The 15,519-nt window shown below is 33.5% G+C and overlaps 2 protein-coding genes across 2 annotated transcripts; both read left to right on the forward strand.

The window, feature by feature from the left end:
* The first annotated feature begins 6,618 nt into the window (after nt 1-6,618).
* LOC108985787 (UDP-glycosyltransferase 73E1-like) lies at nt 6,619-8,313 on the forward strand. The gene has a single exon (XM_018958210.2). The coding sequence runs from the start codon at nt 6,742-6,744 to the stop codon at nt 8,209-8,211; it is 1,470 nt and encodes a 489-aa protein (XP_018813755.1). The 5' UTR covers nt 6,619-6,741; the 3' UTR covers nt 8,212-8,313.
* A 1,031-nt stretch (nt 8,314-9,344) lies between these two features.
* Nucleotides 9,345-14,111, forward strand: LOC108985791 (protein CYPRO4). Its single transcript, XM_018958214.2, has 2 exons — nt 9,345-11,226; nt 13,556-14,111. Exons 1-2 carry the CDS (start codon nt 9,580-9,582, stop codon nt 13,835-13,837), a joined length of 1,929 nt encoding a protein of 642 aa, XP_018813759.1. The 5' UTR covers nt 9,345-9,579; the 3' UTR covers nt 13,838-14,111.
* Nucleotides 14,112-15,519: the final 1,408 nt, after the last annotated feature.

Below are 15,519 nucleotides of genomic sequence, written 5' to 3' on the forward strand. Positions count from 1 at the left end.
CTCTCCATTAGAAGATAAACTCAGATATCTATTATACAGTGAAGATGAGAGACTGTAAACAAGCTTATTATAGAAGATATTCCCTTCTAAAAACCCTCGTGGACGTAGGGTTTATGTTGAATCATGTAAGTTTGTGTGTGTCTCTATATTTTATATTTTTAGTATTTATTTTCTATTCACTGTCATGGAAGTACGCACAGCCATACTGGATCACGCCGAAGATCGATCGAGTCCCAGATCATCATAACGGGTCGTAAATGATTCTTTCTCCCATTTTGACATGTTGTGCAATTTTTAATATTAACAATTCTCTATAAATTAAACAACTTAGAGCCTTAGCATTGGGTTATGCAAATGCAAATGTAAAATTTGCATAATATGACATGATTTTGCATTTGGCTATTCCACTCAAAACTTATTCTCACATTGGATTATCTATTTATTAGTCAAAATAATAATAAAATAATATAAATTTAATAATATTTTTTTTTCAATATTTTTTGTTCTATTAATTTTTGTTCTAAATAAAGAGCTACGTGGAAATATTAATGTTATACAAAGCAGGAAGGGCCAATCCGAGTTCTACTACAATTTACAAAGAAGACAACAAGATATAATTTGGAGGCTTGAGCTATTGATCTACACACTTGAGGTGGAACGCATGGGAACACCGAACATGGCAACTGCCTCAATTCTTCCTTGTCCTTGTACTTGGCTTGGCAAATGCAGCATTCCTGTCATTCCCACCACAAACATAAAGACAACAGAACAAGTTCATCAGCACTTCAAACAATGGAATTCAGATAAGAACCATCATCACAAAATCATCACATCAGTTTTATGAGCATATATCTTAAAGCTTAGAAATTTCCTGTTATTTCAAAGCACATACTGAGATGGTTTTATGAGTATATATCTTTATATATAACAACCATAACCAATGTTAAGCAAGAGCTGGTGCAATCCTTGAAAGGCAAAATGGACTGTCAAACTTATAATTAGCAAGACCAAAATAATCATTCTGAGATGAGAAGCAAATTAATGATAGCAACTCAAACGATATTATTATCTATTTAATGCACCTTCAAATTAAATTGCATTAAATAGCAATAAGATCATCATCATCTTTTTTTTTCTCCTCTTTTATTGACAACTATGTATCTATTTGACTGCCAAAATATATTTGACAATAGATCATGATCATATATATTTGACTGCCAAAATACATGAGATGATCAAAACTGAAAAATATATTGCCACTCTAACTGAAAAAGCATTAAGACTGCATCAATCATGAAATGAAAGCTGAAGGGCCTAAAGCGTTTGAGATCTATTATTATTTGACTACAAATTATATTATACAATCCAAAACAAAAATGATTTCGATTAAAAATCTAATGCATAATATCTTATAGCAATTCTTTGAAGGCAAGGGGCAAGCAGTTTAAGCTACATCCAGAATTAAATTTTCCAATCAAATTCTGTTACAGAATGGATGCACATTAAGTTTCCCAAATTATGTATATGATCGATGTTTATCGTGTAACATATGCGCCAATTTGTTGAATCTTTCATAAACAGGAAATAAAATATTATGCAGCATGAAACTTCCAACTATGAACTATTTTTCAACTATGAAACTTCCAACTATGAACTACATCTTTACACTAACAAATTCTTTGCAATCAAATTTCTACAACTTGAAAAGGATTTTTTGAAGAGTATCCAATATCAATCTAAAACTTCCAACCATGAACTATTTTTCCTGGCTAATCTGAAACTTCCAGCTAATCTGAAACTTCTAACACATGTCCTGACTCTTGGCTAATCTAAAACTTCTAGTTATGAACTATTTTTCCTATCATTTGGGTCAACAAAAAAAGAAAAAAAAACACACACATACTTACCACGGTTTGGTTTCCAAGGAAAATGAGAAAATTGAAAAAGAAAAACTAAGAAAATGATAAAAAGATTCCAAGGAAGTCGGACTACTCAAAAACAAAGAAAAAGAATAAACATCTAAGAAAAAAAGAACTACACAAATCATACACGAGATAAATATGAACATAAAGTTTGAAAAAGAAAATCCAAGCTCAGTAACCTTGGCGAGAATGATATCCAAAAGCTTCGTCCCTGCTTTTGAATCTCCAATCTTGGTTTGGAAGTTCTTCACTGAAAAGAAATTCCACATCTCTCTCAATACCACATTTTTTATTTCAAGCTCAATATCCTAACTTCTCTTTCACCCACTGGAATGAAAGAGAAAAGGCATGAGGGCTTCAACGACTGGAGAGAAAAGGCACAAAAATGAAACCCTAGGAGAAGAGAAAAGGCACAAGGGTGAAATGGAGAGAATTTGCTAGCGGGAGGAAGAAACAAAGGGAATAAAAATAGTTAGTATAATAGAGATGAAAAATCAAGGGAAGAGAGAGAGAGTGTGCAGACGAAAGAAATAGTTTTTTAATAGTTTTGGATGAACTACAGTGAATGTCAAATATAATCGTAAGAGATGATTTACTGTAGCTAAAAGTCATCTTAGTTTACATTTGGATAATTCAATGCAGGATATTTTCATCTTCTGTTAACCAAATTATTCATTTTATTTGCAATTGCATAATTCAATACCAATGCTCTTAGAATAGCACATCCCCAATAGCCATAGCTCCTAATCGTGGCAACATAGTCCACCATTTGGATTGCACAAAAACTACACATGGTGACTCGATCCCCTTTAATGGGGATGGGTAGTAAAGGGGATCGGTAGGGATCAGCTTTATTGTCAATCTCGTAATCTTTTATTTTATTTTTATTTTTATTTTTTTTCTGTATTAACTATGGTGGCCGGGTGTTTGTTGGGATTTTTCACCCTTAGGCATCTTATAACCATTTTTTAAATTGCATATATATAATATAAATATATGAAGAGTGCATAGAAAAAAAAAAATTGCAATTGTCAGCACTTTTTTAAGTCTATGCATGTACCCTATATGATCTCACGGCCATAAGTGAAACAGCCATTAAAGAATAGTGTTATCATTCATCTTGATTTTTAATTATCATATTGGACCAAACTAATTGATGTAGTATATTTTAAATAGCCTTCTAACAATGCAAAATAAAGAAATCATTTAAAGCATATGACATCAATTAGTGTAGAAATAGAAAAATATATAACGAAGAACAATTAACGCCTGATTTGCTTTCAAGACTAAAATTCAAAATTTTGAAAACTTTAAAAATTTATCATCTTATCATTAAAACTTTTCTAAATTTTCATACAAAATAAAACAAACAATTCAATTTTTTCAAATTCCAAAACAAAAATAATATTAAAAAATATATTCTAACAATATTTTATTTTATTTTTTAACTTTAATTTCAACTCATCTTATCTCTAAAAACAAACAAGGAATTTTCTCACAAAAATTTATACTTGGAACTATTTAGAGAAAGTAAATCACATAGTAAGAAATTCAGCAAAAGAAAAAAATGACATAGGAAGAAGTGGAGCTTTTGAACTTTGCAAGACCCTCTGAAGTCTCATGCACATGATAAGTACTACAAATTTAAGTTTTTTATTGACAATGGATGGATCGATTTTAATCTTCCTTTCCATTTTCATGATCATTCTTATTTAAGTTTTTGAACGAACAGAATATTTCGATACCTTATTTTCTAATGTACTATTTGATAATTAACTATACATATATAAACTGATAATTAATAAAAACAAATATATGTATATATAAGTATGTATCATGTATGTAGTTGTGTGTATATATATTTTTATCGCTATTATATTATGGAAGAATTGAAGATTTTTAAAATGAAGATATGTTGAAAATGTAAAAAATTAAATAAATACATAAAAGGTAGGGATATTTGTGTCAGAAGATAATGATATAAAAATTACAAACTTGAGTTGAGAGACACAAAAAAGATAAAGAAAAAAAATAAATAGACGATAAATTATTTAAAATAATGAAATTTAAAAAAAAAAAGATTGAAGGGGACATATTTAATGTTACAAAAAAATTTTAAATTGTATAAATTTCTTTTAGATTTTAAAATTATATAAATGCCATCTAAATTTGAAATTTATAAAAATAATATGCAAACATAATATATCTATATATATATATATATATAATTGCCATTACATAAAAAGATTGAACAGACCAAGATTTGCAACGAAAGTGAATGAAAATATATATAGTATACTAGATAGTTCACCAAAATCGAAAATTCCGATCGTTTGAGGTTTATACAAGGATTGTTTTGATTATAAAAGTCAGATGAGGTGAGATAAAAATTTAAAAATTAAATAAAATATTATTAAAATATAATTTTTTATTTTTATTTTTGAGATTTAAAAAAATTAAATTATTTATTATATTTTATATAAAAATTTAAAAAATTATAATAATTAAATAAAATGAATTGATATAATTGATATAATCAGATCAGACCTACCTCTCTAATGGTCAAGGTCACTGCGCGCAATGGGCAGGCTTAAAGTAAGGTGCCAAGCCCGCCCAGTTTTCAACTAATGGTCAAGGTCCTTGTTCCCTTTTTCTAACTAACGATCAATGGTGAATGTTAGAGCATTAGCATTAGGTTCATCATTTTCATTTTTAAAATTTGATGAAAAGTATATATTTTTCATAAATCTAAAACTTCTCTATTTATAACTCCACATTAGATTAGCTATTGGATTCATCAAAATAATAATATAATATTATTTTGTTAATAATAATATTTTAATTTATTTTTTTTATATTTTACAATTACACTAACTATATGTTAATTAATAATTTAATTTGATATTTAAATTATTGTTTCTCAACTTAAATATATTGTGGCTCAAAATTGGGAAACACTAATTTAAATAAATAAAATAATGATTATAGAGTGTGAATAGTGAGTCTTCAAATTTGAAGATGAAGAGAAATCTACTGTAGCTCAAAGCTTGACATTTGAGCATATGATGAATCCAATGCCAGGAGTTTAAAGCTAAAATCATCAAATTTTGAAGATTAGACTCATTTGATGAGTCCAATGCCAATGCTCTTACTGCAAGTTGCAACCGAATGAGCAAGATTTTTTATATTATTTTATGACTTTACAAATAGTGATCAACATGCACGATGCAAAGCTTACGATTAAATTTATTTGTTAAAAGAACAATACTATATATAGGATATACAAGCTCTACAAAGCTCTTTTGATAAAAAAATAAAGAAATATTTTTGGGAGCATCCACTGTTTCGTTACATCCGAAGCATACTTAATGTGGACAGCAAACACATCGTTTCATTGAGTGAGCTGAGAGTGAGACGGATCTGAGAGAGAATTGATGGATGAGAGAGAGAGATAACCGATGAGAGAGAGAGAGACGATGAGGGATGAAAGAGAGATCTGATGAGAGAGAGAGTCGAGGAGAGAGAGAGGCGAGATGAGAGAGAGACCCGACAAGAGAGAGAGAGACAATGAGGGATGAGAGAGTTGATGAGAGAGAGACTGGAGAGAGATAATGAGAGAGAGAGACGCTAGAGAGCGATGATGAGAGAAAGATGAGTAGAAGGTCTGGTGCGTTTTGCACAAAAAAAAAGTAGATACGTAACGTGTGCTACGGATCAGTCGTGAGTAGTGACTAATCCGTAGCACAACTCAAAAATAAAAGAGTCCATCGTGAAAGTAAGCTTTTCATGTCGGCTTTGAGATGTGTGCCACTTTCTTTTTTTTTTTTAAGGAAAATGCTTGTGGAGCCCCTCAAAATTACTGCTCAATCTCACCGTTCATGCATTTTAATTTTAATTTAATAATTAAGGAAGTGATTATTAATAAAATTATATATATGTGTATTTTTTTTCTTAATAATTAAGAATGTTAAAAAAATACTTGAAAGAAAAAACAAAAATTACGTCCAGAGACAAACATTAGGCACCTGCTAGCACCATCCTTTTTTTAGACAGATTGTAATAGACTTGTACCCGCTTGAATTGTAGAAATCATTCTTATTTTGTATCAAGGTTCAAGATAGTACTTTCAATCTTTAAATTAATGCAAAATGATAAGCTTATAACTAGTTTACAACTACTTTACTACTCTATTTAAAATGAAGGGTAATTACATAAAATTAAAATGATTTTTTAATAAAGTGTCACAATTATATTGATTGATATAAAATAAATTGTAAACTAATTGTAAAATAGTTGTAGGTGTATCATTATCTTAAAATAGAATATTTTTAATAAATTAAATAATTTTTACAATCTTAAAATATGTAAGTCCTGTCTACTCTCTTTAAAAAAAAAAACAAATTTGAAAATTCCATGAGAAAATTTATTTTTGAACAATGCTAGATAAATAGGGACTACAATGCAAGTCTAAATAATTTTATCTTTAAATTTTTTTAAAATTACAAAAATATTTATCTTAAAATGATATTTTTTCTCATTTAATAAAAGGTCTATACATACAGTTCTCAAGTGAGGACTGTAAATAAAATTTCTCTTTATTTCTTAATAGCGAGATATATTTTTTAAATAAAATGCACTAAAGTTGTACCAATTTACAAAAGTTAAGGGCACATTATAACCTATTTATCTATTTATTTTCACTCATTGAATCTCTTACCTGGCCCAAAGATGACTTGCCCTTTATATATAAATAAAACGCAATGCCGTCAAACTATACTGCTTATCCTCGTCATTCAGTCTCCACTAACATTCAAATCTAATGGCTCTTGAAACCCAAAACCTTCACTTCGTTTTGCTCCCCCACCTGTCCCAAGGCCACCTGATCCCCATGACGGATATGGCCAAGTTACTAGCACAGCATGGTGTGTGCGTCACCATAATCACCACCCCCATCAATGGCGCTCGAGCTAAACCAGTCATAGATCAGGCCACCCAATCAGGGCTCCATATCCAGCTTCTCCAAGTCCAATTTCCATGCTCTGAAGTTGGGTTGCCTGAAGGATGTGAAAGCATGGACGCCCTCCCCTCAAAAGAAATGTTCAAAAATCTGTTGACAGGCATCAGCATGCTACAACAACCAGTGGAGCAGCTTCTGGTCGAGCTAAATCCTCCTCCAAGCTGCATCATTTCCGACAAATATCTTGCCTGGACTGACCGCACAGCCCGTAAGTTTCGGATTCCCAGAGTTGTTTTTGATGGTACTAGTTGTTTTGCGCTCCTGTGTACACACAACATAATCACATCCAAGGTTTGTGAGCACGTGTCCGAGTCGGAGCCCTTTGAAGTTCCTGGTTTGCCTGATAGAATTGAGCTAACTAAATCCCAACTACCTAATTCTGTCAATATTGTCCCCGCCAACACAGCTGGTATTCGCAAAGAAATTAGAGAGGCTGAACTAGCAGCATATGGGGTTATAGTCAACTCTTTCGAGGAATTAGAAACATCATATGTTAGAGAATACCGAAAGGTCAGAGGCGAGAAAGTTTGGTGTATTGGCCCTGTGTCACTAACCAACCAAAACAACCTAGAGAAGGCTGCCAGAGGTGACAAGTCTTCCATTGATGAAAACCAATGTCTGATTTGGCTTGATTCGTGGAGACAAGGTTCCGTAGTCTACGCTTGTTTGGGAAGCCTCAGTCGCTCGACATCTGCACAGCTGATAGAGCTTGGGTTAGGCTTAGAAGCATCAAACCGACCTTTCATTTGGGTGATAAGATCAGGAGACAGATTAGCTGAGCTTGAGAAATGGATGTCAGAAGAAAAATTTGAGGAAAGGGTCAACGGGAGAGGGGTTGTGATTAAGGGTTGGGCTCCGCAACTGTTGATTTTGTCACATCCTGCAGTTGGAGGGTTCTTGACACATTGTGGATGGAACTCATTACTTGAAGGGATATGTGCAGGCTTGCCAATGATAACATGGCCGCTGTTTGCTGAGCAATTTTACAATGAGAAGTTTGCTGTGCAAGTGTTGAAGATCGGTGTGCCTGTGGGGGCCAAATTTGCTGTGAATTGGGGACAGGAAGAGAAGCATGGGGCGGTGGTGAAGAGGGAACAGGTTAAAATGGCAATAGATCAGTTGATGGATGAAGGAGATCAGGAAGGACATGATAGAAGAAAGAGAGCTAGAGAGCTTGGGGATATGGCCAAGAGTGCAATTGAAGAAGAAGGCTCTTCCTATCTAAGCATGAAATTGTTAATCCGAGATATCATTGAAGTATGCAACAAGTGATCATTATTGGTAATTTAGTATTGGATTATGCAAATGCAAAGTAATAATTTGCATACTATCACATGATTGATTTGATTATTTCACTCAAAGCCTATTCCCACATTAGATTATTCATCTATTAGTTAAAATAATAATAAAATATTATTAATTTAATAATAATATTTTTTCTAATTATTTTTGTCAAATTTTGCAATTCTACCATTTATATGTTAATTATAATTTGATTATTAATTAAAAATATAAGATTGGCAGAGACAAACTGTATAACTAACCAAAACAACTCTTCTACACTAGAGAATAAAATTACAACATCTAATTGCACCAATCAGTAACCAGCAGCAGCTAATTTTACATCAAATTACAACATCTAATTCCACAACAACATTCCACAATGAAAACAAGAAGTCACAGCAGCATTCCACAATTCCACAACAGCAACAGGGACATGGTACACAAGCAAAATCCACCACAAGTTTAATTCACTTGCTAGAGACATTAAGGTTTGGATAGTGAGATAAAAAGTTTTGGTTTAAGATAAAAGTTTAAAATATTATTTTTTAATATTATTTGTTTTTTTATTTGAAGAAGTTGAATTGGGATACGAAAAAGTTAAATTGTTTATTATATTTTGTGTGAAAATTTAAAAAAATTATAATAATTAGATGAAATAAAATAAAAATTTTATATTTCATCCCACTTGCCAAAACCCAACATAACCACCTCCAATTGAAATATGTGTGTATCCTAGAAGGTTAGAAGTACATTATAATTACTCGACATATACATAGCCTACCTCTAGACAAATAATTTTTTTTTGGCATAAGGTCTCATTTGGATATTGAAAAGATTTATTTCATTTCTTCTCATCATTACAAATATTTAAAATTTTTACATAAAATATAATAAGAGAAATGATAATTACAGTCATGAATATACAAGTACTGTACAATCACTTTAACAAAAATAAATAAATAAGAAATTCACATAAAAAAATTAAATTTTTAATAATAATTTTTTTTTTCAAAATAACTGTACGACATTTATGTATTTCATTACTGTAAATAATTTTACTCATATAATAAATAATTTTACTCATTACTATAAATAATTTACTCATTTCATCTCAATGGTTTAAATGGGTTCAACGGTTTCTAAATGAGTCGTCGACCGGATCCATCTCTTTACCTCTTTCGATTAAACAAAACAGAAAACCTAACCTAACCAGCAAAGGGAAGAAGCTCAAATTTCAAAATTCGAACTTGGCGCTCTTTCAAGTTCAGAATCACAGATCCCTAATTCCCATTTGTCAGATTGTCAAGCCTTTCCTTTTCTCTGTTTCTGTCTCTTCCTCACCACAAAGCAACAGAGATGGGTGCCAATCACAGCCGCGAAGATCTGGAACTCTCCGACTCCGACGCCGAAAATTACGAGGAACAGTCGGAACAAGAAGAAGCTGAACAAGAAGAAGAAAACTACCATGACGCAAAAGATAGGTCCTCGGAGCGCAGACCCAAAACACCGTCTTCGCTCGATCAAGTAGAGGCCAAGCTCAAGGCCCTGCAGCTTAAATACCCCTCCTCAGACCAGAACCCCAATCTGAAGAATGCCGTCAAGCTCTACCTCCACATTGGTGGAAACACCCCAATCGCCAAATGGGTAGTCTCAGAGAAACTCACTTCGTACTCTTTCGTCAAGACCTCTCGAATCGACGGTGACAATGACGAGGACGAAGACGGGGAAGATGACGAGGAAGGCGGAGATTCTTGGTGGTTTTTGAAAGTTAGTTCCAAGATTAGGGTGAAGGTTTCAACGGAGGCGCAATTGAAGACTTTTGGGGATCAGCGTCGTGTTGATTTTGTGGCCAAAGGTGTTTGGGCGATGAAGTTTTATAGCGACGAAGACTACAAGGGCTTTGTTGCTAAGTTTCAGGAATGTTTGTTTGAGAATACGTACGGGGTAGAGGCCACCGAGGAGAATAAGGTGAAGTTGTACGGGAAAGACTTCATTGGGTGGTTGAAGCCGGAAACTCTGGACGACTCTATGTGGGAAGACGCTGATGATGCATTCTCAAAGAGCCCGAGTTCAGAAACGCCGGTGAGAGCGAGCCAAGATTTGAGGGAGGAGTTCGAGGAGGTGGCCAATGGTGGGATACAGAGCTTGGCATTGGGGGCGTTGGATAATAGTTTCTTAGTTGGTGATTCGGGCATTCAAGTTGTCAAGAACTTCGCTCATGGAATTCAAGGGAAAGGAGTTTATGTCAATTTCGACGGTGGGGATTACAGGAGTGGTTCGAGTTTGGCGCACTCCACGCCGAGAAAGGCACTGCTTATGAAGGCAGAGACTAATATGCTCCTCATGAGTCCAATGAATGGTGGGAAGCCTCACTCCAAAGGGCTCCATCAGCTTGATATTGAAACTGGGAGGATTGTTACGGAGTGGAAGTTTGAGAAAGATGGAACTGATATTACAATGAGGGATGTGACAAATGAGAGTAAAGGAGCACAATTGGATCCCTCAGGCTCAACGTTTCTGGGATTGGATGACAACAGGCTTTGCCGGTGGGATATGCGTGATCGAAAAGGGATGGTTCAAAATCTTGCTAATGCTAGCACCCCCGTCTTGAATTGGACACAGGGGCATCAGTTCTCCCGAGGGACTAATTTTCAGTGCTTTGCAACTACTGGTGATGGCTCAATTGTTGTTGGGTCTCTTGATGGGAAGATTAGATTGTATTCGATCAACTCTATGAGACAAGCAAAGACTGCTTTCCCGGGCCTTGGTTCACCTATTACTCATGTGGATGTTACCTTTGATGGGAAGTGGATCTTGGGGACTACGGATACCTATTTGATCCTTATCTGCACGCTCTTTACTGACAAGGATGGAAAAACAAAGAATGGGTTTAGTGGCCGTATGGGGAATAGGATCTCAGCTCCGAGATTGTTGAAGCTAAACCCACTGGATTCGCATCTAGCTGGAGTAAATAATAAGTTTCGAAATGCTCAGTTTTCATGGGTAAGTGTACATATTCTGTGCCTGTTCTTTGCGCCTTTGTTCAGCAGCTAGCCGCAAAAATAGTTTAAGAAGTTACTATTTGATTCTTATGGCAATTACATTTGGAATTGGGTGCGTAGATATAAGAACATTTCAACTTCAGTAATTGCTAGAATATATTATGATTGCATATCTGGCATTCCTATTCCTTGCATTATCTCTGCATATTGTAAATACATATGGTCATCGGTTTCCATGTATAGCAGATCGTATAGCTGGTAGAGTAGTTTAATTTTCTTATTTTTTGATCCCTGTAATGTTTATTTAAATCAGTACAAGGCCACATACATACAAGATCTAGGCTGTTTCCTGACAGTATCTATATGTGTTTCATCTGCTTTAATTGCATAATTTCATCCATCTAGTTGTTAACCATACTTAACACGTTTGGGAACCCATGAATTGGCAAAAATACATTTAATTGGAATTCATTTAGCCTATTTCGTGTGCTTGGTGTGAATTGAATGCAAATTTATTTCACGTATTACCAGGCACATGAATTGAATTCGAATTCATATTATCAAATTTGATCTGAATTTATTTCATGTCACGGAAGAATCGTTTTACCAAATACCCCACATTATGTACTGACACTAGCGAACTCTCTCTCTCTCTCTCTCTCTCTCTCTCTCTCTATATATATATATATATATATATCAAACAATTTATGTTTTTCTTTTACTGAAACTCCATAAAAGAATATATGAAGGGTTGAATTGTCCTTTAACTTTTGTCTGATTTACAAATTTGGATACTAAATTAATCTAGGGGGTGGTATGGGAAAACTCATCCTATTATTTTTATTTTTTGTTTTTCCAAGTATTAAATGAAGCTAAACTCTGTCTTGTCTACTCCAAACAATTAAATTTGATTGTGATGTCTACTAGTTCACTTTATATATGAGTTTAGTTGGTATATATGAATTTAGTTTATATTTCCTGTTCTTCTCTATTTAATGAAATTAATTGACTTTGAATTTGGATTCATAAATTGGTTCCAAGCAGGGTGTTAATGGAATAGCTGGTTCTTGATGTGTTCTATTGTTGCTTTTATCTCTTTTTTGCTTTATGTATTGAAATTGCAAACTAGCTTCTTGAGAGATGAATTGCATGCTCTTGATGTGTCTCATTAATCTTGCCATGTACTTGGAATTTGATTTGGAAAGCATTGTTATGAAAGCATCTTGAGTGAAGACTGTCATTGAAGTAAATGTTATGTCAACTCTACACACTATAATAGTGTTTACAGGGAGAAAGAAGAATCTTCTCCTCACCTTTCTCTCTTTGCTTGAGCCTCTTTGTACCTCCAGCTTTTGACCGGTTGACACATACACGCGCACACATGAAATTGGGTTTCATACCTCTTGTCAGATTGGGAATTTTCAACTTGAAATTTTCGTTGTAGTTGTAAATATTGATTATATTATCATTATGATGATTTTGTGCTGTTGAATTTGCAGCTCATGGATGCTTTGGTTTAGTGGTTGGGCAATCAGCTATTTGATTAACTTGGCTAGCATTTCTTGCATTTATTTTAATGCTGTCATTTATCATGAATTCCTGCTGAATCTGGTTGATGAGCATTCCATCAAAAAGATTGCGTTTCGTTAGCAATTTTATGCCCCTCTACTTGGGGGAGCAGGGTTTTCTTCTGTAGAAGCTGCTAAGTCCCTGGATGTTTTTCCTTGATCTATGTTTCTTTATCTTTACATATAAAATAATTTCTTTATAACCGATTTGTTTGTGTTTGTGTAACTGAAGCTTATGCTCAAATTCATAAATGTAGAAGTCCATATATCAGTTGCGGAATTAAGTTTTTTGTTTATATTATATATATATATATATTTTCATTGTGTATATTGTCTATGTATGATACACAAAAAATATTATAGACATATTGAAGATAGAAAATATATTTTCAATATAATAATTTAGGGATTTTTGGAGCAAAATAGAGATAAGAGTTTTTATTATTTAGGAAAAAATTTATTATCAATATACCAATTTAGGGATGTGGTCTGTCATGGTTACGCCCTTTTCTCTTCTTTTTTTCCTTCTAAAAGTTTTTAAGTAAATCTTTCTCTAATCTTAAACTTAATATTGGAACTTTGATCGTATTTTTTAATGAATGTTCTTTGTGCCGATTGTGAGAAAAGTGTTATTAGAGCTCTCTGACTCTGTCGGTAATGTCTTTCATATACACTTGCCATTTTTTTTGGAACCTCTAGTTTTCCTGTGATTTTCATTAGTTCTTGGGTGCACTCTGAACAATTTCATGCACATATTCTTAGGTCACGGAGAATGGAAAGCAGGAGCGCCATTTGGTTGCAACAGTGGGCAAATTTAGTGTGATATGGAACTTCTTACAGGTGAAGAATAGCTCTCATGAATGCTACCGCAATCAGGATGGTCTCAAGAGCTGCTATTGTTACAAGATAGTCCTGAAGGATGACTCCATAGTTGATAGTCGTTTCATGCATGAGAAATTTGCCGTCACCGATTCACCTGAGGCCCCGCTGGTCATTGCAACCCCCATGAAAGTCAGCTCCTTCAGCATATCCAGCAGGCGATGACATTCTCTGTCAAATGCTTTGGTTTTGGAACTTTACTGTATTCTAGATTATTGTTTCATTAGGGCATGTTTCAGAATGAAATCAGTAACAGATAGTTTCTAATTCTTCTGACTGTTTTAAAGGAGAGTTATACATTGTCTTGCAATTTGCAAGCGATTTGATGTCTCCCAGCAATTAGTGTTGTATTAATGCTTGATGAAGCACAAGATGTTCTTTCTCTACTTTAGACCTATGAAGTGAACTTCGGTTTAAATGAGTCTTGTTCTGTATCAAACTCCTGTTCTATCTAGTGATCTAAATCAAGCCTGCTTGGTATATTTTTCTCCAAATTTGTGCTATGATAATACCATCATGTGTTAGTCATTCTCGTAAAGACAAACAGCTGAAAAATGCCAATAATTTAGGAGTCATTTGGATTGAGAAATATTCAATTCATTTCATCTCATCTTATTATTATAATTTTTTTAAATTCTTGCAAAATATATAATAAACAATTCAATTTTTTTAAATTTTAAAATAATAATAATGTTAAAAAATAATATTTTAATAATATTTTATTTAATTTTTAATTTTTATTTAAAATCATTTCATTTCATCTTATCTCACTATCCAACCAGATTTGACAAATGATCTTCAGTGTCTTCGAGAAAAGTTATTTTTACTCGTTTCACAGGTTAATAAAGCTCATAAAGAAAAAAGGGGAGAGAAAAGACTTGTTGATTTGCTTGGATGTTTAGGCCCAAATGTACATACGAATATTCCAAACGCTTATCGAATTGATGGGGTCCAAAACAATTAACTCAAAATCCCAACCCATAATTGCACATAAATGGGCGGTTGCTGGCCCATTGTTAGATCACGGAGGTTTTGCTTTTGTCCAACTTGTTCGACTTCATATTTCTTCAACCACCCCTTAACTCTAGCCAATATCATATACAAATCATGAGCGATTTGAGTTTGAAGGCTTCTTTTGTTCTACTTTTGTTCAACATCCAAAGTATATGAGAAAAGGCTTTTCAGTATTGATTTCCTACATGCATTGATCGGTGCATGAGCTGCTTGAGGTTTGAAAACTGTTTCCGTCAGGTATACTTTGGACGCCATTAATAATGATTTTTGTTTTATTCTTTTATTTTATTTCAATCCAATTAAAATTTGCGATAAAAAACATCTCTCGTTCTTTCTTTCTTTTTATAGCATTAGTAATTGTTAACGCCAAAATTGCACAACAGATTGGAAAAGGAAAAAAGAGTTATCCCTGACCCACGTTGGTGATTCGGACGTCGATATGATACTTTTCGTGTTCATCCATGATATAAATAATAAATAAGCAAATAAAAATAAATAAAGGGAGACATGAATTTACGTGATTCGGCATAAAAGTCTACGTTCATGGATTGTTAGAGGCAAAATCCACTATAATAGGTGATGATTTTACAATGTCTCATGACCTCACATATCGTTCAACACAATGGGAGAATTTAGTCTCATTAGAGTTGGTGGAGAGTGCCTGGAGAGAACTTGGTCTTACATAGAGGTTATTTCCTTGGAGCGATAGAGTCCAACTTGACTTGTGATATATTTTTCTTTCAGGAATCTGGGTTATCTCCCTCTTAGGAGTCTGAGTCCCTTATTGTCTTTATCTCTTAGCTAAAATTGTGGGGGCTCAAGTATCCTTTCTA

The sequence above is a fragment of the Juglans regia genome, chromosome 6 (genome assembly GCF_001411555.2).
Source record: "Juglans regia cultivar Chandler chromosome 6, Walnut 2.0, whole genome shotgun sequence".
NCBI lineage: Eukaryota > Viridiplantae > Streptophyta > Magnoliopsida > Fagales > Juglandaceae > Juglans > Juglans regia.

What these genes read in the sequence shown, in the direction of transcription:
- LOC108985791 (XM_018958214.2), top strand. Translation starts at nt 9,580, where the DNA reads ATGGGTGCCAATCACAGCCGCGAAGATCTGGAACTCTCCGACTCCGAC. An exon ending in GAAATGCTCAGTTTTCATGG is followed by an intron (nt 11,227 to 13,555) that starts GTAAGTGTACAT and finishes ACATATTCTTAG; the next exon opens with GTCACGGAGAATGGAAAGCA.
- LOC108985787 (XM_018958210.2), top strand. Translation starts at nt 6,742, where the DNA reads ATGGCTCTTGAAACCCAAAACCTTCACTTCGTTTTGCTCCCCCACCTG.